Consider the following 27533-nt stretch of genomic DNA (forward strand, 5'->3'; position numbering starts at 1 on the left):
TATTTTACCATATTCACCTGCAGTGTCTTGCCTTAAGGCTTAAAAAAAGGTAAAAGAAAAACAAAATGAAGGGGTGTGAATACTTTCGCAAGCCACTGTATTGTTTTATCAAATTTCAATGAGCACTGAAATCATGCAGCGTGTGATTTGGACGTCTTTAATTGGACAATAAATGATGCACTTTGTTACATTATTTTACTTGTCCCGTCCTCAGGCACACAAAATACTTTAGTATTATAGAAGTTTTCATAATTCTCAGACACAACGCTAATATAAAGTTAGATACATTATGTACACATCCTTATAGCTTGATAGTCTCTCAAACTTGATGAAAGTATCTTTCTGCAACAGGTTTTACATTGTCTACAAATGAAAAATGCCACCATTCTTTACTTAATAAATAAATAACGCAGCTTGATTTCATCCCGCACAGTTTGATCCACACTGGAATGTCAAAACATTTCTCACATATATAGACATCACAGACTGTCATCCTGAGTGTTTTCTGTGCTGAACTCATCCTGATCGCTGACAGACTCTATATCAGTGTTATTTAACAGCTCCGCTAATAAAGTGATGAGCTCTCTGTCCTTACAGTCGTCTGCGGTGGACTGACATTGTGAGCGGCGCAGATTGCGGTGGATCATGGCCTGTAGGGAAGTGCGCAGATCCCACAGTAACTCCCAGACGTCAGGAGAAAACTCCCATCGGATGAGCGAGAGACCCGGTAACACCACTTCTACACGATCTCCAAAATCTTAATAAAAAATAAATAAAAAATCATTACCACTGCATCTAAAAAAACACAGCACAAACACGCATCCATGAATCAGCTTATATTTTAGTATTTACCATTGTCTTGTGCTTCATAGTGTAGTTTTTATCATATTTTAGTCAAGTTTTAATTGCTAGTGAAAAATAAATATAGGGTCATTCCACGTCAAATCAACCAAATTTCAAACACTTCCCCGGCTCAAATTTTATATTTTGCTGATATAATATTAAATGGCATGGACTATTTTCTAGAGGGAGGTCAAAATGGCAATTTTCACCTTAGGTTCAGAGTCAAGTTACAGGGGGGTAAAAATGATTCTACCTTCTATTAGTAAAATCTGTTAGCAATCTTTGTTGCATTATGTGCCAATGGGGAAACAGCACTTTCCAAGTTTTTCTTCAATGTTTGCATGCCTGTAACTCAAGAAGTATTAAAGATATTTGAATGCCCTTTTAAATATTGGGAATTAAAAGAAAAGAAAAGTTTATTAACAACTAGAATCTAAAATCATATTGCAATATCTTTAATACTTCTTGAGTTATAGGCACTCAGACTATGGAAAAAAATATTTATGGCATTCAGACAGGTATGTTCAATGTAGTTGACAGAATTGACCGAAAGAAACGAGAAACATCTCTAGTTTTAACATTATTTGTTCTTCAGGTATTCCTCTTTAAAATAAAAGTATTGTTGTTGTTTTTTTTTTACTGACCCACATTTGGTTTTTGACCACTGAAAATGTGTATATGACTTTTTTATGGCTCCTGGAGCCATATTGAGGTTCCATTATCTCTGGAACCAAATCTCATAGGGCATTAAAAATAAAGTTGCCAAAAGGAACGGTTATTAAGACCCAATATCTAAAAGGGCATTCAAATATCTTTAATAATTCTTGAGTTACAGACATGCAAACTTTGGAGAAAAACTTGAAAAGTGCTGTTTCCCCATTTTTGAATGGTCACCATTGGCACATAATGCAACAAAGATTGCTAAAGTCAACAGATTTTACTAATAGAGCTACTAATCTCTGTGTAAAAATAAGATAATGATGCTGCCATCTTTCTGAAGTCATTTTTACCTCCGTCACTTGACTCTGAATCTCAGGTGAAAATTGCCATTTTGACCTCCTTCTACAAAATGGTGCAATACTCAGTAAATATTCATCCATGACATTTAATATTTTGGCTTTCATCACTATACATGTCTATCTTTCTTCAGAATAAATTTTAGCAAAATCAAAAATTTGAGCCAGGGACCCTACACTAAAATGTGCTTAATTTAAATAAATGTATTTCATGCTAAGTATTCTACAAATATATTTACATATTATGTACTTAATAAAAATACCCAGCAATTGTACTTTTAGTATACTTAACTGGTATAATTAAAGTCTGCTGAATTGGAACAACTATTTTTGTACTTGATGCATTTTAAATGCGCAAAAGTCCAACTAAAGTGTTTGTCAGTGTTTTCAGATGTAAGTTTGTATGTGAATGGTTGCCAGGCTGGGAAGATAAACTAAACACAGGGCAGAGAATGTGTCATTTTAAAGAGAGAAGCTCTGATTGGGAGTTTTAAACACTTGATATCTGGCAACCACTACCATAAACTACTCTAATGAAAATGAAATAAATGTATTTTAAATACATTTTAGTATTTATGCTAAGCATACTACAAATACATTTACATATAACAGTATGTACTTAATAAAAATATCATGCAATTGTATTTTTAGCATACTAAACTGGTATAATTAAAGTCTGCTAAATTAGAACTAATTTTTCTAATACTTAATGCTCTTTAAATGTGCTGAAATCCAACTAAGGATATACTTAAAGCATATCTGAATGTGCAAAAGTTGAACTTTTGCAAGTATACTTTAAATAGTTTGCATTTAAGGCAAGACACTGCAGGTGAATAGGGCAAATACTAAAATACTAAAATGCATTTAAAATACATTTCATTCTAAGTATACTACAAATACATTTACATATTATATACTTAATAAAAATATCATGCAATTGTACTTTTGAGTTTGTTTGGTTTTTGTTTTTTCTCTACATTTTAGTTTTTGAAAGTTGATATAGTCAGTTAGTGTTTAATGATTTCAGTGTCGTCTTGTCTTAGTCATGCAAAAAAAAGGTACACAATGAAGACAATGAAAACTAGTATAAAGAGATGTGTGGCATTACCTCTCTCGCTGAGGTCACAGTCGGTGAGGAGCAGCAGCGCCAGCGGATGAACCACCGAAGAGTCTCTAATGAAGACTTGACCGTTTGATTTGACCGCAGAGAAGAAGGTGAGCCAGCGACTCGACACATTCGGATTTCCCCTGAATCACACAAAACACACGACTTCAGATCAACTCAACAAACACTTCATGATTCAACAGATGACAATGACACACATTCAGAAGACAGTCAAAGTGTAAGTTTAAATAGCTTTCTAAAGCCAACTTTATAACAGAAAAGGAAGATTCTGTATTTTAAATCAACAAGTGATTAATTATTTTGAATTTGTTTTTAATTTTTTAATTTTAGTGTTTTGTCTAAATTGTCTTTAATTTATGTCTATTTTTTTTTTTTTTTTAGTTTAAGATTTAGTTATTTGGTAAGACTTTACAATAAGGTTCATTAGTTAAACATTAATGTCTGAACTAACCTCACTCTGCATTAATTTATGTTAACAAGATTTTAATAATGCATTAGTAAATGTTGAAATTAACATTAACAAGGATTAATAAATGCTGTATAAGTGCAGTTCATAATTAGTTCATGTTAACTAATACATTAACTAATCAACCTTACGGTAAAGCGTTACCAGTTATTTTAGGACATCATAAAACGAAATAAAAATTAGAACTGTTGCATTGGCAACTAGCTGAAATAAAATGAGCTCTGTTTTTTTATTTATATTATTTGTGTTTTTGGTTTCTGTTGTGCATCATATATCAGGCAGTAACACTAATATAATGCAGGCCGTCAAATACATCTCTACTCATTCCCATTCATAACAAAGCATATCAAAATAGACGCAATACTGATCAGATATCTGGAATGCTCTAGGTCTTGTCTTCAAAATGTATATTTCTGTAGAAATTTGAGTTATTTAAACGTGTAAAAATGTTTTATTAATAGCTGCTGTATGTGACTCTATTCATATATTTACCTGTTGACAGAGGAGCGGTGCAGAAGCACAGGCCCACTTTCAGTACGGTACGAAATATTTTCAGGCCGAAATCTTCCATTTTTGGTCACTGTGCCTCTTTTCACCTGATAAAATACAGAAACATTAGAAACAGATGTGCATCTACACAGAAACGTGCATCAAAACTAAAAAGTCTGTAGTGCAATTTTAATAAATGCAATCATTTTCAAATCAGTTTGAATCTTTACAAGAAAAAGAATAAGGTCTGAAATGATGTGCTTACAAAATAAATATTACACATAAATGCCTGATACTATATACATATATAAAAGCATGCTAAAGAAAGGTATGCTGCACCTGTATGAGGTGAGGATAGAGGCCGGCGATCAGCACTGCTTTAACCAGCTGCTCCTGCTGACTGTGTTGATTCAGACGAGACGACACACGCAGACAATCGGCAGAATGATCCACCAGACCAGCTTCAGACAGATTCTCACCAAACTGCTGCATCAGGCCTGTTTTACACACAAAGAGCCAAGAAGATTAGGAGAAAATCAGCTGAGGAATCAACAGAACATTGCTAGAGTCTAGATTTAGACATTTACATTATCTGAAGCGACTGAGGAACACAAAACCATTCATCCTAAGGAGACAATTAAAAACGCAGAAAACACTTCAAATCTGTCACTTGAGGGTTTTGTGCACATTCAGAAAAAACTAATTCACAGAACAGCAGCAAAGTTTAAGACACATTTAATGTGATGTTCAGATGCAGAACCAGAACATTGAAATACTCAAAAGCAAGAGAAATGTTTCTAATTCCGGATCTATTTGGACCCATTGAAATAATGCATTACTCAGTAAATATGTTAATAGACTTGAACTGTACTTAGTTTGAACAAAAAAGGCATTCTAAAATGTTTTTTTTTTTTTTTTTTTTTTTACTAGGGTATAAAATTAGAATCGCGATTACTGATCATGATTGTTGTCATCAGGGAAATTGCTTCGAACTATTGAAGAACAAATCAAGCATACAGTATGTTGATTTTGTAGTTTTGTAAAAAAAAAAATAACTACAACCATACTGTATCTGATTAGCATTTTCTCATTAATGAGTGAATGTGAACAAATTTCAAAGTTTTAAATGTTGCAAATATTGTTACTGCACTTAACTCTTTATTAATGTAAAAAACCATGTAAAAAAACTACAATATTTTTTTCCAATATTGATGAGAAATCTTATTTGAATATATAATTGTATGAAATGTATAATAATTTATGTATTCTGAGAATCCCATTTGTAACAAAACATCAAAACAAATATTATTCTGAAAAGTTTTCACATTGCAAAAAATGCTTTTCTTACTTCGAATTGTTTGTCATTTCCAGCCAACATATATAAATATTCTTAAGAAAAGAAAGATTTTCTAGACAAGTAAAAATTATTTTCTTGTTTTCAGAAAAAAAAAAAAACAAGTCAAAATTAGGTGTTTTTGCTTCTGTCAATGGGGTAAGAAAAATAATCTTGTTTTATATCTAGAGATAAGATTTTTTTGCATACCTCATTGGCAGATTATTTTGCTTGTTCTAAGAAAAAAAAAATTAATTTTGACTTTTTTCAGAAAACAAAAAAATAATTTTTACTTGATTTAAAAATATTAAGATATTTTGGCTGAAAAATGACAAAAAAAAATCTAAGTAAGAAAAGCATTTTTTGCAGAGCAAAAAATAAAATCACTTTACTTGCATAAACTTACTTTCAGATGGAAAAAAATGCTGAAATGGTTCATTTATAGGTACCATACTCATAAAATCCAATCCCAAAAGTGTGAGATATGGGAAAAAGTTAAACATATGCCAAAAAAAAAAAAAAGTTTACACTAATGTAACTTCATAGATAATTTTACAAAGTCTTTTTCACACCTAATGGTACTCCATACATACATCGGTCAAAATGACCCAAACTTTTTGTTAATTGTTTTATCTCATAAATAAATAATTAATAATTGCAAATAAAAAAAATATATATATCGTGTGTGTGTGTGTGTGTGTGTGTGTGTTTTAGGGATCTTTATGCTTTTACAAAGTTTAATTTCCTTACTAAAAACTATGTATTTTTTTTATTTATTATGCATCTCTCCCAGGTCAAAATAGACCCAAATGCATTTTGAGGGTTAATGTTGACAAGATTTATAAAGACTTAGCATGGACATGTACACTCAAAATAATATGAGATGGCCATATAGTGTGAACAGTTCCCTTTGTCAGTGATTCTAGTCTAGTTTCAGCATCAGGCATTAATTATGAGTGTCTCACCATGTATGAAGCGCAGACTGGCTCCAGACAGAGTGTATTTGTCCAGAAACTCCTGCTTACTCTCCTTGCCTTGCTGCTCTTTCCAGCCCTGAACAGCACGACTGAACACCAGATGATCACTGCAGCTGGAGCCGCTTAGAGCTGACTTGGCCTGCAGAGATGACAGCAAACCATAGGAAGCACAAAACACTGAGCCTATTGATGAACACTGGTGCAGACAAACAGAATCAGCTCTTGGAATGGCTCTCTGACCTTGGCGACGAGAGCCCGGTTCTCCATGCTGTTATAGAAGGGATCTCGCGTCAAACAGGACACCACCGACAAAACGGGAAGAACGCAGGAAAACAGTGACGAGAGAACCAACACTTTCCCCAGACGCGGGTCACACGACATGCAGGACACACGCTCGCCCAGCACCGTCAGATTCTCAGCGGCGTCCAGCACACCTGACACACCACAGAAGAGAAGAGCCAGAGCTTTAATAAACAACAACAGCAAAACCTACAAGTGCTGCTCATCAAACATGCTCAGATCAACAGTCACGTGAAACTACAGCTGGAACAGTTTGGTGAATCTTAAATGTACATTTCAACTGACCATAGGCACAGAATACTTCCTTGTTTAGTCAAGCCAGCTCAGTCATTTCCGGTCAGCTGTACTGTGCATAATAGGAGTGTACTTTGCTCGTTTTCTCTACATAATCCATGCACAATCCAAGAAAAGTTTTGTTTGTCAAAGAGGACCAAACATAAAAAAACATGCGAGTAAATCGGCTGAATATGTGCCAGTCATTGCTATGATTGACAGTAATAACCGGACAAAACATCTGACAAACTGATGACAAAAACAGAGCGGTGCATTAAATTCAGAGTAACTAAACTACAGCAGAAACACATTTGTGTTGGTAAAATATCGGCTATTTAATAGCTTTTACACTTCAAGATAAAGCTTAAAAGATGTAGTTATTATACAAAATATTTCAAATTCATATCGATTCATATTGAGTGTAGTAATTCTTATACCATTAATATTTAACTTATTTAATGTATAGTGAACTACATAGAAGTATTTAAATAATTCACCTTTATAGGCTGTTTGTGTCTGCGCTTAATGACTTTCTGCACATGCTATACTATATACTTCAGTGTAAGAGTACTACAATTTATTATACTAGTAATTTTATAATAAATCAAAATGCAAGACGTCTTGAAAAAACTAGGGAGTTGAAATAGCAGCCAATGATTGATCCTCTGCTGCCATCTTCTGGTTATATGGGGCATTTCATCTCATTTTCATCTTAAAAATGATGTTTTCCGTAAAACAAAGAATTTTTTTTCCATGGTCTTTATGAATGAAAAGTGAATCTTTGACGTGAATTTTATCGCACAATGCATTTAAATATAGAAACATGCAGGTTCTCTCCTGAATGTTCATGCCGCTATCATTATTTACGATGTTGCAATTATTATTTTTCTCAGTTTGTGATAAGAGCAAGGCACTAGAGGAGTCTCAAGAGTGTCCACCTATATATAGCACATATAAAATCAGCTTCAGCAGAAGTTTACGAGCTGCTTATCATTATGCGGAAGTTCTAAAGAGCGCTCTATGCATGTGGTCAATTAAGGTTATTATTGTTAACTTAGAATTTTTTTAATCAAAGTATTAAGGAAACAGTGTTACTTTGTGTCTATTTCAGATGCTATCGCTGTACACACATTTAAAACTACTTTTAGTTTTAAAAATGGCCAAAGGCACACATTTATCTAGAATCTCAGTCTATTTGGTCTTTCGAGAGATGATCACAATCATATTAGTAGTAATCTAACATGATTTCCATCATTGACTGATAAACAGGAGCTGCTGCATGTGAATCAAGAGTGTGTTTGTGAATTGAAGACACTGAGAGACAGGGTTTAGTTGAGACACAGACCAGAATGAAACGGCATCATTTCAAACTGAAAATATGCATTAAACATACATTAGAAAAACAAACTTGATTTATCTGATTCACTTTAACAGCACTACTGAAAAAAATAAAAAATAAACAAAAACACTTACCAATATCCATTAAGTTCTTCACAGCAACTTTGACTGCTTGACTGTCGGGGGAATCCAGCACTTGTGACAGGAAGTCCACAGCCTGCATCAGGATAAATAATGTTAAATAGATAAAGTTTGTCAAGAAAAAGCCTGATCAGAAAGTGTGGGAAAATTTTAGAAACTGTTTGATTAAAGTTTCAAGTAGTTTTAAAGCTGAAAGCTTGAATGTTTTGAAGCGATAGTCTGGATAGATAGGATGTTTCTAACTTATTTAACATGTTACTAGCATGTAGCTAGCATGATTAGCAAGTTACTAGCATATTGCTAGCATGTTTTTAACATGATTAGCATGTTACTAACGTGTAGCTAGCATGATTAGAATGTCGCTCACATGATGTTAACATTACTAGCGTGATTAACAGGTTGTTAGCATGTTTCTAACATGATTAGCATGTTCTTAGCGTGTAGGTTGCATGATTAGAATGTTGCTAGCATGATGTTAGCATGTTTCTAGCCTAAATAACATGTTGTTAGCATGTTTCTAACATTAGCATGTTACAAATGTGTAGCTAGCATGAAAAGAATGTTGCTCGCATTATGTTAGCATGTTTCTAGCCTAATTAACACGTTAACACGTTTCTAGCATGATTAACATGTTGTTAGCATGTTTCTAGCATGACTAGAATGTTGTTAGCATTATGTTAGCATTTTTCTAGCTTAAATAGCATGTTGTTAGCATGTTTCTAGCATTAGCATGTTACTAACGTGTAGCTAGCATGATTAGAATGTTGCTAACATGATGTTAGCATGATTTTAGCCTAATTAACACATTTCTGACATGATTAACATGTTAGCATGTTTCTAGCATGGTTAGCATGTTTCTAACATTAGCATGTGACTAACGTATAGCTAGCATGATTAGAATGTTGCTAGCATGATGTTAGCATGTTTCTAACCTAATTAGCATGTTTCTAACCTAATTAGCATGTTGATTGCATGTTTCTAGCATGATTAGCAAGTTATTAGCATGTTTCTAACATGGTTAGTAAGTTATTAGCATGTTACTAGCATGATTAGAATGTTGCTAGCATGATGTTAGCATTTTTCTAGCATGATTAGCATGTTATTAGCATGTTTCAAACATGGTTAGTAAGTTATTAGCATGTTACTAGCATGATTAGAATGTTGCTAGCATGATGTTAGCATGTTTCTAGCCCAATTAGCATCTTGTTTACAGGTTTCTAACATAATTAGCCTGTTACTAGCATGATTAGAATGTTGCTAGAATAATAACCAAAAGTCTGATCAGTTAGCCAACAGAATAATCCAATAAGCTGATCTTAATTCAGAGAACTGACCAAATTAAGCTTCTTTTCTGAATGTTAAAGTAAGCAGATCAAAGCAGTTAAACAGTTTTTATCCCTCATGGTTTGCTCACTTACTTTGCTGTCCGGACAGTGAATCTTGGCCTGGATGACGACGCTCTCCAGAGGGGTGCGCAGGATCTCTGGGATGGGGAACACAGACATGCTGTCCAGCTGTTTCTGAGGGAAGAGGTGATAGGAGTGTCCAGGCTGACAGCGGCCCGCTCTTCCTCTTCTCTGAGTGACGTTGGCTTGTGCAATCCAGACTGTGTTTAGAGCAGAGACCTGAGAACAAACAACAACCATCAGCTTCAGACGCCTTCATTTACTGAGCTGGGATTCACATTAATTTACTCTCATGCTGCATTCAAAATCTGGTCACTATTTTCACATTCCTGTCCGTTTGGACCCAAACAATCACTGTTCTATAACAGTCATAACTTCATGTTTTTCAATTATAATCATATTGTATCTGATCAGCAACTTCTAATTAATCTGATGAGTGAATGTGCAAAATATGTCTGACCTTGGACAGTCATAAGGGTCCATATTTTGAAATTGAGATTTATACATCATCTGAGCTTTCCATTGGTGTATGATTTGGTAGGACAGGATAACATTTGGCTGAGATTTGGCCATTTGAAAAGCTGGAATCTGAGGGTGCCAAAAAATCTAAATATTGAGAAAATCCAAATTAAGTTCTTAGCGATGCATTTTACTAATCAAATTTATTTTTGATATATTTACGGTAGGAAATTTACAAACAAAAAATCTTTATGAAACATAATTTTTACTTAATATCCTAATGGTTTTCAGCATAAAAGAAAAAAAAAAAATATCGATCATTTTGACCCATACGGTTTTTTTTTTGGGCTATTGCTACAAATATCCCTGAGCTACTTCAGACTGGTTTTTTGGTCCGGGGTCACATACATTTGAGAATTTTTAGCTAAATATATATTTGTTTGAAATTTATAAGAACACATAACACATACACTTTGAATTACCATTGTGTATGAAATTTGCTATATAAATAAAATAAAATAAATACTCTGAGAATTATTAGTATTAACCCTATTGGAATTAATGGAATTTAATTAAATTATTTTGAACTTACTCAAAAACAGTCCTAATTCATGAAACCTACATATTTTTTTCTAATCAAAACAACATTGGAAAAATTATTAAACTGAAAAACGATTTCTCTGAAAAGTTTCAAACAAAATAAAATTTTAACAAAGCAAAAGGAACTCCAAGGCACTCTCATTTGGAAGAAGTTAAAAAGCCTTTATTGCAGCGGCTTGGTCACATTAAACCTTTCTAAAAAACTCCAACGCGTTTCAGCACATGGCCTTCATCAGGGAGAACTGTTTGACTCCCTGATGAAGGCCATGTGCTGAAACGCGTTGGAGTTTTTTAGAAAGGTTTAATGTGACCAAGCCGCTGCAATAAAGGCTTTTTAACTTCTTCCAAATGAGAGTGCCTTGGAGTTCCTTTTGCTTTGTTGATTATATTTTCCCATCCAAAGAGCACCTCTAACAAACTTGTTTTGAGTCCAAGAAGCGCTCCTGGATTTACGTTTTCTAAAATAAAATTTTACCTTTGCTTTTGGATAAAAAAAATATTAGTTTTTCATGCTGCAATGGAATTTATGTTTTTTTGAAACTAAATTCTGTCCCGAAAGAGTGTCTGAGAGAAAAAAGGCTAAATGTTTTTTACAAAAGTTTATCAAAACTAATAGAACAATTTTACAAAGAGTAGTTTATATGCCTATTAGAACCCCTTACATACATGGATCTAAAATTACTCAAATGTGAAATTTGTAACTTTTTCATTTAAATGGTTATGACTTTTTAAAAATCTTTGTAAAAAAAAATTTGAAAAAAAATAAATGTGTATTTTGAGGGTCTTACAGTATTTGCAAAGCTTTGTTCCTTTATTACATTTTTTTTTTAGAGTTTTAAATGTTATTTCTTCAGGGTAGGGATCTATCGAAATAAAAAATTCTCGGCCAAAGCCGAACAAAATTACACACCAGGCCGAAGGCAGATTACTGAACACGGTTTTTCGTGTATTTTCCCCCATGTATTTGACCAATTTTTCACCATTGCATTAATTAAATAGCCAAAATGTGCTTTTTACAGTTTTGTCTTGCTTTTCAAAAAAATATTTACTTAACACTGAACATTTTTAACATTCTAGTAGACATTATAGCTTACAATCAAATCACAATTTAACTTAAAATGAATAAGTTAGTAAAATAATATTCTTTGGCCATTATTAAGAGCCCCTTCTTGAATCAGGCATGTGTTTTTAATGCACAAATAAATGCAGCCTTCCTGAGCAAAGGAGAATATTAGAATAAATGTATTAATAGAGCTGTTGGAATGATTGTTTAGCATTATTTTTGTCTTAATTTTTAATTTTATTTGACAGAACAACAGTAAAATAACAATACTAAGTTCAGTCCTAGTTTTGTGAATGATTGTCATCTTTGGTCTTTGAACCCTGGCTAAGGAGCTGCTGTCAGAATAAACACAATTGGTGTCTGGTGTATTAGACAACAGAACGTTCTGGAGTTGATTGACTAATGGATGATTTCAGTCATCATACAGTAACCTTTCTCTTCTCATGAAGACATGCGATGCGCTTCTAAACAGTCTCTCACTGTCGCTGCTGGGAATCATTTTTGAGTCTTTCTCAGACAGTTTTAAATGCTTCCACACTGAACACATGTTTGATCATTAGTGCGCACCTTTATTTGATCGCCTCACGTCATTGTTTGGTGTCATTTATTCCGCCGAACACTGAAAGAGCTTTTTTTTTTGCTATTTTCGGCCAAAGAGTGCATTGTGAGTGTTAAGGCGGGTGGAGCACCTTGGTTCTGGGGTCGTAGTTCTGCTCTTTCTGACAGCCGGCGTCCACTACGTGCACGATGTCGTCTATGGTGACGGAGGTCTCAGCGATGTTGGTGGTCAGAACAATCTTCCTCTTTCCGTCTGGAGGATGCTGGAACACCGTCTGCTGGTCCGATACGGCCATACTAGAGTGCACTGCAGTGGAGACGGAGAAAACATGTTCTCAAAATCACATGCATTGCATAAACAAGAGAGTAGACAGAATAGTCAAAGCAGATTAAAATACAGTTTGTATATTTCAATGCATTTAGAATTGTAACTTAATTGAGCCATATCTTGTGATGTAATCTGAAAATATCCCATGAGCCTGCAGCTGATGTGCTTACATGGTAAAATCAGCTGTGAGCCGGATCTGAAAGCTGCTTTTTCTTCCAGTTTCTGTTGTACAGCTTTAATATCTTGCCATCCTGGGAGGAAACACAACACAGCGCCTGCAGCAGAGCAAACACTGGTAGTCAGTATATGAGAAGGAGAAAATGAATTAGGAGAAACAATTAGCATTATTATAGATTATGGACTTGTATTTGAGTGAAAAACGTCTTAATGATGGATTTGTTTCAGCTTTTGTCTTCTCCAGATGTTAACTGATGGACTGGAGTGGTGTGGATTATTGTGATGTTTTTATCAGCTGTTTAGACTCTCATTCTGACGGCACCCATTCACTGCACTGCACTTTTCTTACTTAAATTTTTGGTCTTGTTTCCAGCCAAAATATCAAAAAATTCTTAAATCAAGAAGGATTTTCTAGAGTAAAAATAATTGTCTTGTTTTCAGAAAAAAAAAACAAGTCAAAATTAAGTGCATTTTTGCTTGAAACAAGCTAAATAATCTGCCAATGGGGTTAGAAAAATAATCTTGTTTTCTGGTTGAAATACGATTTTATTTGCTTACCCCATTGGCAGATTACTTTGCTTGTTCTAAGCAAAAACTCACTTCATTTTGACTATTTTTTTCTGAAAACAAGACAGTTTTTACGCATCTAGAATCCTTCTTGATTTTTGATATTTTGGCTGGAAACAAGAAAGTAAGAAAAGCATTTTTTGCAGTGTGCAGAGGATCCATTAATGAGCAAGTGATGGAATGACAGATTTAACAGAGCGTATTCACATCAGCCTAACGTTTTCTGATTTTCCTGAAATCATCTTTACCTGGCTCTCCATTGCTGTGAATGTGGTCTATCACATCAGCCACCAGATCAAGATCAGGAGCCACATCATGTTCTACCTTTAAACAATAAAAAGCAGAAAAAAAAAACTTTTTAGCAGGGATGGGATGATAAATCATTGCAGCGTGAATCGAGAAATGATTTAGCATCGATTCTGAGATTTTCCGAACACATCGCAATGCTTTTTCAAATCGATTCTGAGCTAAGTTTTGAACAGCAGATGGCGCTGCTTGCTTTAGAAACAACCGTACTCTGCTTGTTTCCACATCCTTACAAGCACTTGAATCTAAAATAATCATACAATTAGAAAAAGTTGAAGCAAATTACGAGGGCTTTCACAGTGGGCTGTTTACATTAATCTCACATCATAAAGGCATTCTGAACCGAGGTGAAATTAGATGACATGCAGGGCTCTAGAGTGCAACCATTTCACTCACATTTGCGACTGAAAACTACTGCGTGCAATTATGAAAAAATATTTAGGAGCACCATGTGCGACTGACCCGATCAGCATATTTGTGTTTGCGCTCAGGGGAGCCTCAAAGGTTTCTACATGTGTTTGCAACGTTGAGTAATAAATCATTACTCCTTTCATAAACAAAGTCCTTCATTGATTATAATAGAGCTTTGTGAGATCACAATGAACTAAGATGAGTGACAGCTTTTAATAATTTTTATGGGAGTTTGTAAATGAATGAGGTAAATGAGATATTGATTTAATACAACAGTTAAATAAACAAGAAGTTATGATTAAGTGAATTACATTCTCTGACTATAACACTGCTGCCTGGTTTTTCTCTATTTTGTCGTCAAAAATAGTATGAAACAAAGTCACAACTGAGCCGCTGCGCATCTCCACTCAAACACAGTGATGTTTAGTTTATGAATGAACGTGCGTTTTTAAACTAATCTAGCGAAATGATTAAATATCCCATTCATACAGACAATCACTTGCTTTATTCCTGAATGAATCAGCCGTTCAAACTAATCGAATGAATGAATGATTCAGTAATTAAATCAGTGACTTGCCGCCACCTACTGGCAGATTTAGATTCATTTTTAAAGTATATTTTTAGTTATTCAAATCATTTAATATTTCTGTATTTAACATTTTATATTTAAAACATTAATCTCAACCTAACATCTAAACATCTGAAAATACACTTACATGACACTTTTGTGTTCTTCTGTGCCACCTCTGTAGTACAAATTAATTTGGTTAATACTGATTTCATTTGATTGGTAACTTATTCTTATCCTACTTGTTCTTATTCTGTTGTTTTAATTAGAAATTGTAATAAGCTTAAATATAATCTTTTAATAATTTGACATAAAAGATTATATACTTTTAATAAAGTTACAAAGAGTCAAATATCACCTAGAAATCTTGTCAGATTCTTTGATTATTGTTTAGAATGTGCTCCTGAAATTGACAGTGCTCTTAAATTTAAGTTAGGAGTACAAGTGCTCCTAAAAAAAAAAGCTCTAAAAAAAATAGATTAGAGCGCCATCTGCTGTTAAAATCTAAGCCCAATTGATTCCGAAGATGGCGATGCATTCAGAAGATCTCAGAATCAATCCACAAACTGATTTATCATCCCATCCCTACTTTTTAGCAGACAGTATATTTACAGTCCACAACTTGAACTTGAACCATTGGACCGACTCACTTTGCCGTTTCTCTTCTCTTGGCTCATCCGCGGTATCGGTCGACCCATCTCCATCATCACCTCCTCCAGGAACCTGGCCTGCACCGGATGCATGAATCCAGGCACACGCACCACTGGACATCCGCCGAAATACCGAGAGAGCCGCCGCGTGTCGCCCGTGGCGCTCATCAGAACCACACGCAGGTCTGGATTGTCCTTTATGGTGGAGAGCAGCAGGGCCAGGAGCAGGTCCGTGTTGACGTCTCTCTCGTGAACCTCGTCCACCACCACGTGACTGATGCCCTTCAGACCGGGGTTGGACTGCAGTTTGCGCAGGAGGACGCCCACCGTGAGGAAGAGCAGAGCTCCACCGCTGCGCTCCGGTGGACGGGACTCCAGACGCACCTGAGAGACACAGACACCTGTTAGAGTACTGTTATAGTTTAGTAACACTCTAAACTTGTTATTTTCTGTTTTCATTTTAATGCTTGCTAACTTTTTTGCTTTTAGACTACATATGTCTACATACAATATGTTGATTGTTATAGTATTTTTTAAGTTTTAGGTTTTTTTTCGTACCTTTAGTACATTTATTTTATTTCAAGTAACAAAAATAGTTTAGTTTTAGTTAACTATAATAACCCTGGTGTGAACAAGCCTTCAAGCTTATCAAAAGAATGATTCTGAAAGTTTGTAAACTAAAGAGGAAAAAAGTGGATTTGAACATTTTAAGGATGTTTTGTTAGCTTACTTATCTTTTCATATTCTTAAATTCATAAAATCACAGTGAAATGCAAGCGTTAACAGATCTTTTCTGCCATGTTATGTTGTACACCTGCATGAAACATTATTGAAAAAGAAAAAGTGGGGAGGGACACCATTCTATCCATCAGTAGTTGATTGGATTTTGAGATGTGAGCACTGGCCTTAAAAATGGAGGCAGATCTGAATAAGGGTGCGATTCATGCAGACTAACGGTCATGCAAAAATTAAATGAAGCATTCATGATCCTCATATAACAAAACCAATAACATGCATTTAGAAAAGAGTTATTTCACATCAACTTTAAGCACATATGTGAACACTCTGAACCACAAAAGGGCCCATTTTTGGAAATTGAGATTTATACATTATCTGAAAGCTGAATAAATAAGCTTTCCTTGATGTATGGTTTGTTAGGATAGGACAATATTTGGCCGAGATACAACTATTTGAAAATCTGCAATCTGAGGGTGCAAAAAAATTTAAATACTGAGAAAATTGCCTTTAAATCTGTCCAAAATAAGTTCTTAGCAATGCATATTACTCACCAAAAATTACGTTTTGATATGTTTACAGTAGGAAATCTACAAAATATATTCATGGAACATGATCTTTACTTTATAGCCTAATGATTTTTGGCATAAAAGAAAAATGGATAATTTAGTAGGGATGTACCAAAATGAAAATTCTTGGCCGAAGCCGAACAAAATTACTGGGCCGAAGGCTGATTATTGAACATGTTTTTGTGTTTTTTCCCCATGTATTTTGGCAATTTTTTCATCATTGCATAAATTAAATAGCTAATATTTGCTTTTTAAAGAACAAAATCTATTACAAAACAACAATTTAAAAATATTTATTTAACACTGTGAACATTTTTAACATTCTAGTAGACATTACAGCCTACCAACAAAGCACAATTTAACTTAAAAATTAAAAATGGGTAAAATAATATTCTTTGGCCATTTTTAAGAGCTCCTTCTTGAATCAGGCGTGTGTTTCTAATCTACAAATAAATGCAGCCTTGCTGAGCAAAGAAGAATGTTAGAATAAATGTATTAATAGAGTGGTTGTAATGATTGTTGTTAGCATTATTTTTGTCTTACTTTATTTTATTTGACAAAACCACAGTAAAATGACAAAACTAACATTTATAAGTGTAGACTTTTATTTAGTGGTAAACCCGCAAGAAGAGCTCAGTCCTAGTTTTTGCTGGCAGCAGCAGATTTGTGAATGATTGTCATCTTTGGTCTTTGAACCCTGGCTGTCAGAATAAACACAATTGGTGTCGCTGCTGGGAATGATTTTTGAGTCTTTCTCGGACAGTTTTAAATGCTTCCACACTGAACACATGTTTGATCATTAGTGCACGCCTCTATTTGATCGCATCACATCATTGTTCGCTATCATTTATTCGGCCTTGTTGCTTATTCGGCTGAAAGGAAAAATTTTGATTGCCGAACATTTGGTGGATACAATGTATTTTTGGCTATTGCTACAAATATACCTGCGCTACTGAAGACTGGTTTTGTGGTCCAGGGTCACATATATTTCTAAACAGATTGAAATGTCTTGTATGTTCTTGCCTGGTATCCCACACAGTGTCTGAGAGCGGGTCCCATCTCCTGCGCTACACGGTGTGCCACAGACACGGCGCTGATCCGGCGAGGCTGCGTGACCAGGATGTTGCAATTGGCCCCCTCTCCTTCCTTAACTTGCCCCTCCAGCAGAAAGCGTGGGATCCTAGTGGTTTTCCCGCAGCCTGTCTCTCCAGCGATCAAGATCACCTGTGAGGATCTCACCGCATCCAGAATGCTCTTTTTATAGGAGTCCACAGGAAGCTCCACCCCTCGACCAGGCCCCGCCCTCATCCACAGACTGAGCAGGTGATCGCTGAGACTCTCTGCCTCATTCGAGCGTAAAGCGCGGTACGGCCTACCGGTGATAGCGTCTGTGATGAAGTCTTCATCATCATCATCATCTGAGCTGACAGATGACTCCTGTTGAGCTGCCTGCTGCTCCTCTTCATCCCACAGTTTCTGAACCTCAGCCTCCGCTGGATACTAAACAAATGCAAATCAAATGGTCATGGCACTAGAAAATGTGTTAAATAATTAAATAAATATAAAGGTCTAATATGTGCTATAGTACTGCCGAGTTTGTTTGCTTGTTTATTAGCAAGGTGTCCTTTTCATTCCAAATATTTATGGTATTTTTAGTCTTTGATAATAGCGTAATTGTTTTTTAATGATATGCAAGCTGACATTACCAAGTATTTATGAGTATATGCAAAAAAACGAACAAACTCTTGAGAGTCCAAAAGCATTCACTGTTTGCCAAAGGCTATTTAAATGCAGTTAAAATGACTATATAATTAGTTATGAAAGCTGCTCAACCAGTCATAAGAGTCAATTATTATTATTATGCATCATCTGAAAGCTGAATAAATAAGCTTTCAGATGATGTATGGGTTGTTTTGGGCTGATATACAACTATTTGAATACTTGGAATCTGAGGGTGCAAAAACAAAATTCGAAATATTGAGAAAATTGCCTTAAAAGTTGTCCAAATGAAGTTCTTAGCAATGCATATTACTAATCAAAAATTAAGTTTTGATAGGTTTACGGTAGGAAACTTACAAAATATCTTCATGGAACACGATCTTTACTTACTTTCCTAATGATTTTTGGCATAAAAGAAAATTTGATAATTGTGACTGGTTTTGTGATCCAGGGTCACATATACGATATGAGATATTCAAGTAATATCAAACAATATTCAAGCAGGAGAGCTGTTTTTATGAATAACAGTGCTTGAGCTTGATCGCAAATGTGATATTAATATCGTATTTTATACGATAGTTTAACAAACAATTAGTTAACATTGAGTGGATTACATTTTAGAACACTTGTTTGGTGTTTTACTTTATGTTTTATTGTATGGGTCAAAATTATCGATTTTACTTTTATGCCAAAAATTATTAGGATATTAAGATCATGTTCCATGAAGATATTTTGTAAATTTCCTATCGTAAAATATACCAAAACTTAATTTTAGATTGGCAATATGCATTGGTTTGGTTCTCACACTACACATAGTGTGACCTATAATAAAATCATTGGACTATTTATTTATATAATAAAATAATAAACGTAATAAAGTGTGGTAATACTATGTTTTAGGGAGTATATATATTGGAGTATTCAATAAAAATACAATTACTGTACAGTAAACCTAAAACTAAAATGAAAATATTTACTTTATGCAAATTTTCAAACTTAAATTAGCAAGCTTTTTTTGGCAGGTTGCCTGCAAGTACGTATGTGACCCTGGACCAGAAAACCAGTCTTAAGTCGCTGGGGTATATTTGTAGCAATAGCCAAAAAATACATAGTATGGGTCAAAATTATTGATTTTTCTTTTATGTCAAAAATCATTAGGAAATTAAGTAAAGATCATGTTCCATGAAGATTTTCTGTAAAATTCCTACTGTAAACCTATCAAAATGTAATTTTTGATTAGTAATATGCATTGTTAAGAACTTAATTTGGACAACTTTAAAGGTGATTTTCTCAGTATTTTGATTTTTTTGCACCCTCAGATTCCAGATTTTCAAATAGATGTATCTCGGCCATATATTGTCCTATCCTAACAAACTATACATCAATAGAAAGCTTATTTATTGAGCTTTCATATGATCTATATATCTCAGTTTTGTAAAATTTAACCTTATGACTGGTTTTGTGGTCCAGGGTCACATATGTGCTCCTGCCAGGTTTAGCACTTCTGAAAAAAAAAAAAGAGCGTTCAGTGAAGAGTGAAAGTATATTAAATGACCCTAAGTACCCTAGCAACCACCCTGGGAACCATAGCAACCGACCTAGCAACCATCCTGGGTAACCTAGCAACCGCCCTAGCAACCACCCCAAGTACCCTAGCAACACCATAGCAACCACCTTGGGTAGCCCAGCAACGGCCCTAGCAACCATCCTGGGTGCCATAGCAACTGCATATCAACACCCTAGCAACCGAGGGCCGAGTTTTGCCACTGCAAGCACCACTCACATTTTCTTCAGAAAATTTTCTACATATCTAGGGTCACATATAGTCATGGAACATCCATTATTTGTGAGTGAGATTGTACATGTTTCACCTGTGAGAGGAACTCCTGAATCCTCTGCTCTAGATGTGTGGGTATATCGATACGGCAGGGTCGTCTGTGTCTCTCTCCAGCTTCACGCACCTGCTGCTGATGGTACCTGGCGTGAGTATGAGGATTGTTCTGCTCATCAACAAGCTTCAGCTCCTGTGGACAGATTCAAAGCAGAGGGGTTATCAATAGTGGAATTAGATAAACTTCTTGAAATGCTGGTTAAAGTACTGCATACATTTTTCTCAGTGTTTTGGGATCACATTGACTCCCATTGGTTTACATGTGATCCATCAAAGAGAGTCCATTAGAAAACCTTTATTGTAGATTGTCAAAATCTAAAATTTTGAATTACACAATAATTGAATTTAAGACTCGTCTTTTGAATCATGAATCGGTCACAGTCCAAAAAAACTGTGAACAGGTGCTTTTGGTTACTAGTCTGTTGTAGTCTTTACAATAAAGGTTTTCTGTTTTGACACAATTCTTTAGTGTTTTTCATAGTGACGATTTTTGTCAAACTGCATAGAAACCAATTTGATCACAGTGTAAAAGTAGTATTTAGTTTTTTTAACACAACAGAAAAAAATGCTTGTCAGAATTAGAGGACATTCTAAAGCGGTGCTTCTCAAATTATGGTTCGCAGAGTGAAAAAAATAGGTTTTTGCAATATGTGACAATGGTGTATTTATTTACATCTCAGAAATAAGTTTTCAAATTCAATTAACAAGTATGTTGGAGCACATCACTTGTAATGAGTGTAGAGGGTAATACATTACAAGTAACGCAAGTTACGTAATAATACTACTTTTTCCAAATAACTAGTAAAGTAACGCATTGCTTTTTAATTGACAAGAAAAAATCTGAGTTACTTTTTCAAATAAGTAACGCCAAGTTCCCTCTCATTTATTGATTAAAAGCTCTCCTGTCCCCATGTTAAGAGAAATTGTAAGATGTTCCTTTAGTTCTAGAATAAATGTGAACATGCATTAATTCATCTCACTCACTAAAAAACAGATACAGTGTTCTTCAAAATTAATAAAAACACTGAAATTCAACACAAACCTGCAATAATTAAATGCTAAATAATACAAATATCCTTTATGTATTTAATCCCATTTTATTAACCGATGTCTTTGCTGCCGACCTTCGATGATCCAATTCATCCAGACTAATAAGCAAAAATTACTCAAGATAATCTAACATTTGTTTTCCTTTATTTTATTGCTGAAGAGTAGACATTTGTTCTTCTGTGGTCTACTGTACAGACGGCAATTTACTTTTCTCTAAGCCTGAGGCTTTCGGTGTAAAAAGGCTTTTACATTTGACAAAAATTGAACTTTTTATATTAAAAACAAACAAACCCTGCCCAGATTTAAAAAGTAACGAAAAAGTAACGTAACGCATTACTTTCCATACAAGTAACTAAGTAACGTAGTTAGTTACTTTTTTAGGGAGTAACTCAATATTGTAATGCATTACTTTTAAGTAACTTTCCCCAACACTGCTTGTAAATATATATTTTTGTAGATGCACATCATATGTTGTCTATTTCATGAACAAATGACTCTTGTGAATCAGTTTCCTGAAGAATTGTATGTGTATGCTTTCTGTCCAACCTTAAACTTGAGACAAGCCAGTGCTGCTGCGTTTGACTCTGCTTCCATTCTGCGATGGCCATGAGCGGTGAAGGTCATCTTCTCCGGCCAGCACACGGTCAACTCACACGTCTTTACCTTACCACCGGTAGTTCTGTACTGAAGCAGCTCCTACACATGAGAGAATAGAGAATCAGAAACACAGAGGAATGAAAGCAAACAGGAGAAAAGGGAAATCAATGTCTATCTGTGAGATGTGTGCTGATCAGTAACCGTTTATACATACTCTGACTCTATTGGATGACGTGGCCACCTGGATGACAGTGCAAAGAAGTGCCTTTGGCTTTGGAAATATGGAGAGCGCCTCAGTCACTGCTGGATCCTCTTCTATTAGCCTATAAAATATTAAACATGCACAAATATGCATAACTAGATCTCAAATTGTGCGTCATATTTATATGAATGCATGACATTGAACCATACTATAGGTATTCCTGTCCACTCCTGACTTGATTCATATGGCAATAATTATCTGTAAATGTTGAAAACACCTTACGTTGCCATAAAAAAAACAATTACTGTTACTGATATGAGTTAAGTCATATCATTTAACTAATGGGGTTCCTCAGGGCTCACTCCTCAACCCCATTTACTTTTTAAAATGCACAAAAATCACTATTAATCTGGCACATTGCTTTTAATTGCAACATCACTGATAACATCTTTGAACAACAGCCAAGTGCATATCCTTGCAAGCATATTTTGTCTGTCATCTATTTTAACATACATTTTGCTACATATTTGTTATCGGATAGTATTTAAAATGTATTTGGCACACTGTTTTTACATTTGCATATGACTGGAAAAAAATAGCCCTTTTAGACTTATTTTCTATTAATTTACTTACTGCTTGTTTTCTTAAAAATAAATAAACACTAACACTAGCTTCTTTGTTCTTGTATCTATTTTAGCTTGCTTTTTCTTTTTTATTCTATTTTCTTTTTATTTATTATATAATTAAAAAAAAGACTTTGATACATGTACTGCGTTAGGCTAAATAAGCACTTGCATGTTATTGCAATATTGTTTTTGATTGCTTCCATTGTCCTCTTTTGTAAGTCACTTCGGATAAAAGCATCTTCTAAATGTCTAAATGTAAATGACTGGAATGTAATGCTAAAAAAACTAAGCTCAGAATCAATTCTAGAGAGAATCTTTGATTTATGCATACAGCCCTACTGGAATGACAAACTTGAAATAATTAATCAGTATTAAGGTAGAGGATTATAGTACCCTTGGTCTCTTTCCTTCCGTGATTTCTTCTGGAACGGCAGATATTTTGGAGGATCACGGACAGCCACATCTCCATCTTCATCTTCCCAGACAGACGTCTGCCTCTCTTTCTGTCCTGTCATTGCTGTTACAGATGGTTGCTTTCCTTGACTGAGGACTCCCAGCTCCTAATAACAGAATGAACAATTTTCAGAATTACTGGTGAAATTACTTTTACATTTAATGGTTAATTGAATCAGTGAATCAGAATATGGCTTTAAAAGACTTGGAATACATGATGTAGCAATAGCCAAAAATTGTATGAGTTAACATTATCGAGTGTTCTTTTATGCCAAAAATAATTCAGATATTTAGTAAAATCACGTTGCATGAAGATACTTTGCAATTTTCCTACCATAAACATAGCAAAACGTAATTTTTGATTATTAATATGCATTGCTAAGAACGTAATTTGGACAACTTTAAAGGTGATTTTCTTAATATTTTGATGTTTTTTGCACCCTCAGATTGGAAATTTTTTAAATAGCTGTATATCAGCCAAATATTGTCCTAATAACAATACATAGATGGAAAGCTTATTTATTCAGCTTTTAGATGATGCATACATCTAAATAAAAAAACAATTGACCCTTTTGACTGGTTTTGTGGTCCTGGGTCATACAGTCAGGTCCATATATATATTTGGACACTGACACAATTTTTTATTATTTTAGCTGTTGACCAAAAAATATTAAAGTTACAGTTATACAATGAATATGAGCTTAAAGTGCACACTCTGAGCTTTAATTTTAAAAATTAAGATTGGTAGAAAGGTTAAGGAATTACAGCTCTTTAAAATGTACCTCCCCCCTTTTTCAAGGGACCATAAGTAATTGGACAATTGACTCAAAAGCTGTTTCATGGACAGTTGTGGGCTATTCCTTCATTTTTTCTACATCAATTAACCAGGTAAAAGGTTTGGAGCTGATTCTAAGTGTGCCATTGGTATTTGGAAGCTGTTGCTCTGAACCCATCATGCGGTCAAAGGAGCTCTGCATGCAAGTAAAACAGACAATTGTTAGGCTTCAAAAACAAAAGAAATGCATCAGAGGGATAGCAGGAAGTGTACAATCAAGAGAAGACTTCAGAGTAAAATAGAGAGGGTTTACCACAAGGTGCAAACAAGGCCAGATTAGACTTTGTCAAAAAACATTTTAAAAAGCCAGACCACTTCTAGAAAAGCATTTTTTGGACTGCTGAAATTAAAATCAATGTGTACCAGAATGACAGGACGAAAAAAGTATGGAGAAGGCTTGGAAAAGCTCATGATCCAAAGCCTACAACATCATCATCTGTGAACATGGTGGAGCAGTGTAATGGCATGAGCATGGCTTCCAGTGGCACTGGGTTACCGCTGTTTATTGATGATGTGACAGAAGACAGAAGCAGCCGGAAGAATTCTGAAGTGTATAGGGATATACTGTCTGCCCAGATTCAGTTAAATGGAGCAAAGTTGTTTGGGCGGCTCTTCATAGTACAAATGGACGATGACCTAAAACATACAGCAAAAGCAACCCAGGAGTTTTTAAAGGTAAAAAAGTGGAATATTCTGCAATGGCCAAGTCAATCTTCTCATTTCAAATTGATTGAGCATGCATTTCACTTGCTGAAGACAAAACTAAAGGCAGAAAGACCCACAAACCAACAACTGGAGTCAGCTGCAGTAAAGGCCTGGCAAAGCACCACAAAGGAGGAAACCCAGTCTATGGTGATGTCCATGAGTTCCAGACTTAAGAATTTCTCAACAAAATATTAAAAATGAACATTTTATTTATGATTATATTAATTTGTCCAATTACTTTTAAGCCCCTGAAAATGGGGGGGTCTGCGTATAAAAATGGTTGTAATTTCTTAGCATTTTATGTTATATTTTTGTTCAACCCCTTGAATTAAAGCTTAAAGTCTGCACTTCAATTTCATATTGATTGTATCATTTTAAAACTATTCTAGTGGCATACAGAGCCGAAATTATGAAAAGTGTGTCAGTGTCCAAATATATATGGACTTGACTGTATATAGTGCACATGTAGTATGGACAGGTTTTATGAAACTTTTCTAGTCTTTTGTCTCCATTAATGGTTATATTACACAGAAAAAAAAAGTCATATTAAATGCAATGGGAACAGATTTGTATAAATGTGTGATTCCATCACTGTCTCACTAGTGGATCCTCTGGAGTGAATGGGTGCCGTCAGAATGAGAGTTTAAACAGCTGATAAAAACATCACAATAATCCACACCACTCCAGTCCATCAGTTAACATCTGGAGAAGACAAAAGCTGAAACAAATCCATCAAAACATTTTAACTAAAACACACAAGTCCATAATAACGCTCCTCCAGTAAAAAAAGTGGTCTGGTCTGAATCAGGAGAGAAATCTGCACAGATCAAGCACCGTTTACAAGCCATTATGAATTATGGACTTATGTGTTTTAGTTAATGTCTTAATGATGGATTTGTTTCAGATTTTGTCTTCTCCAGATGTTAACTGATGGACTGGAGTGGTGTGGATTATTGTGATGTTTATCTTAGCTGTTTAAACTCTCATTCTGACGGCACCCATTCACTCCAGAGGACCTATTGGTGAGACAGTGATGGAATCACACATTTATACAAATCTGACGAACAAACAAACTCATCCTAATCTTGGATGGCCTGAGAGTAAGCATGTATTAAAGCAAATGCTCATTTTGGGTAAACTATTGCTTTTAGCATATGACACATAACCAGTGTTGGGGAAAGTTACTTTTAAAAGTAATGCATTACAATATTGAGTTACTCCCTAAAAAGGTAACTAATTACGTTACTTAGTTACTTTTTATGGAAAGTAATGCGTTACGTTACTTTTGCGTTACTTTTTAAATCTGCGCAGGGTTTGCTTGTTTATTTTTAAACATAAAAAGTTGTATTTTTGTCAAATGTAAAAGCCTTTTCACACCAAAAGCCTCAGGTTTAGACAAAAGTAAAATGTCAACTCTTCAGCAATAAAAACGGAAAACAAATGTTCGATTATCTTGAGTAATTTGTGCTTATTAGTATGGATGAATTGGATCATCGAAGGTCGGCAGCAAAGACATCGGTTAATAAAATGGGATTAAATACATAAAGGATATTTGTATTATTTAACATATTTAATTATTGCAGGTTTGTGTTGAATTTCAGTGTTTTTATTAATTTTGAAGAACACCGTGTTTGTTTTTTAGTGACTAGTCACATTTATTCTAGAAGTAAAGTAACATCTTACAATTTCTCTCAACAAGGGGGCTTTTAATCAATAAATGGGGGTAAAAGCTTATTTGAAAAAGTAACTCAGAGATTTTCTTGTCAATTAAAAAGTAATGCGGTACTTTACTACTTACTTGGAAAAAGTAATATTATTACGTAACTTGCGTTACCCCCAACACTGGACAGAACACACTTACTCTGAGTTTACACAGAGCCGCAGCTGCTGCTTGTCGTTCCGCCTCTACTTTACGGGACCCGAAGCCCTCGGTCTCGATCTTCACGGGCCAGTGAAGGGTCACTGTGGCTCTCTAATAAAAGACATCGAACACAGTATTTCAGTGTCACATATAAAATGCCAAGAGGACGAGAAATACATAGACACCATCATAATCACACAGTAACGTTTGATAATCTACAGAATCAAGCAGAATGACTGAGTGATGTTTCCAGACAGCGACAGCGACATCTAACCTTGAGCTCTCCATCAGTGCAGCTGTACTGGATATATTGCGACAGATCGGACAGACCCAGAGATCTGGACAGCGTGACGTGCAAGAGGTTCTTCGGCTGAGGAAACTCTTGAAGAAGATCAGGACGACCTGTAGACAAACCCCAGATACTTTAGAGACGATCAAGCGCGTGTGTTTAGATCCATTCGTCTTTGACTTGATGTGTTATGTATTCGCCGATCTCACATGTCTTACCTCCATTAACCGTTTCCGGCGGAGAATGCCGATGTTTAGGTATGACACCAGGTTTACTCCTATAATGACACACTGTCGTCCAGTTTGACCAGATGTCTTTATTAATTTCAAGAGTTTTTTTTCTTAAAGTGACCAGTGCCCGAACCGGCATGAGTACCGCACAGGACATCGCCATTTCTGATCTCTTCTTCGCCGCTTTTGACGGGAAACCTTCCGGCGGGAGCGCCACCTACCGGAATGTTGCTCAAATGATTACATATACTGTACATATATTTATCTTATTATTTTTTATATATTTACTTTTTTTTTATTCAAATAATATTTACACACACATAAAAGAAGATCCACAAATAAACTTAACTCACATATAATTTACTCAAATGTTATC

At 34.9% G+C, this 27533-nt stretch overlaps 1 protein-coding gene across 1 annotated transcript; it reads right to left on the minus strand.

Moving 5' to 3' along the window:
- Window positions 1–141: 141 nt before the first annotated feature.
- On the minus strand, window positions 142–27320 carry dhx30 (DEAH (Asp-Glu-Ala-His) box helicase 30). Its single transcript, XM_073848091.1, has 20 exons — window positions 27146–27320; window positions 26913–27040; window positions 26639–26749; window positions 23178–23344; window positions 22171–22279; window positions 21906–22055; window positions 20290–20442; window positions 17723–18199; window positions 15396–15779; window positions 13709–13784; window positions 12887–12991; window positions 12520–12695; window positions 9721–9927; window positions 8297–8378; window positions 6491–6684; window positions 6239–6389; window positions 4280–4437; window positions 3944–4047; window positions 2968–3107; window positions 142–757 (listed from the first exon to the last, which is right to left on the minus strand). Exons 1-20 carry the CDS (start codon window positions 27318–27320, stop codon window positions 480–482), a joined length of 3525 nt encoding a protein of 1174 aa, XP_073704192.1. The 3' UTR covers window positions 142–479.
- Between the last annotated feature and the right edge of the window lie 213 nt (window positions 27321–27533).

The sequence above is a fragment of the Garra rufa genome, chromosome 10 (genome assembly GCF_049309525.1).
Source record: "Garra rufa chromosome 10, GarRuf1.0, whole genome shotgun sequence".
Taxonomy (NCBI): Eukaryota; Metazoa; Chordata; class Actinopteri; order Cypriniformes; family Cyprinidae; genus Garra; species Garra rufa.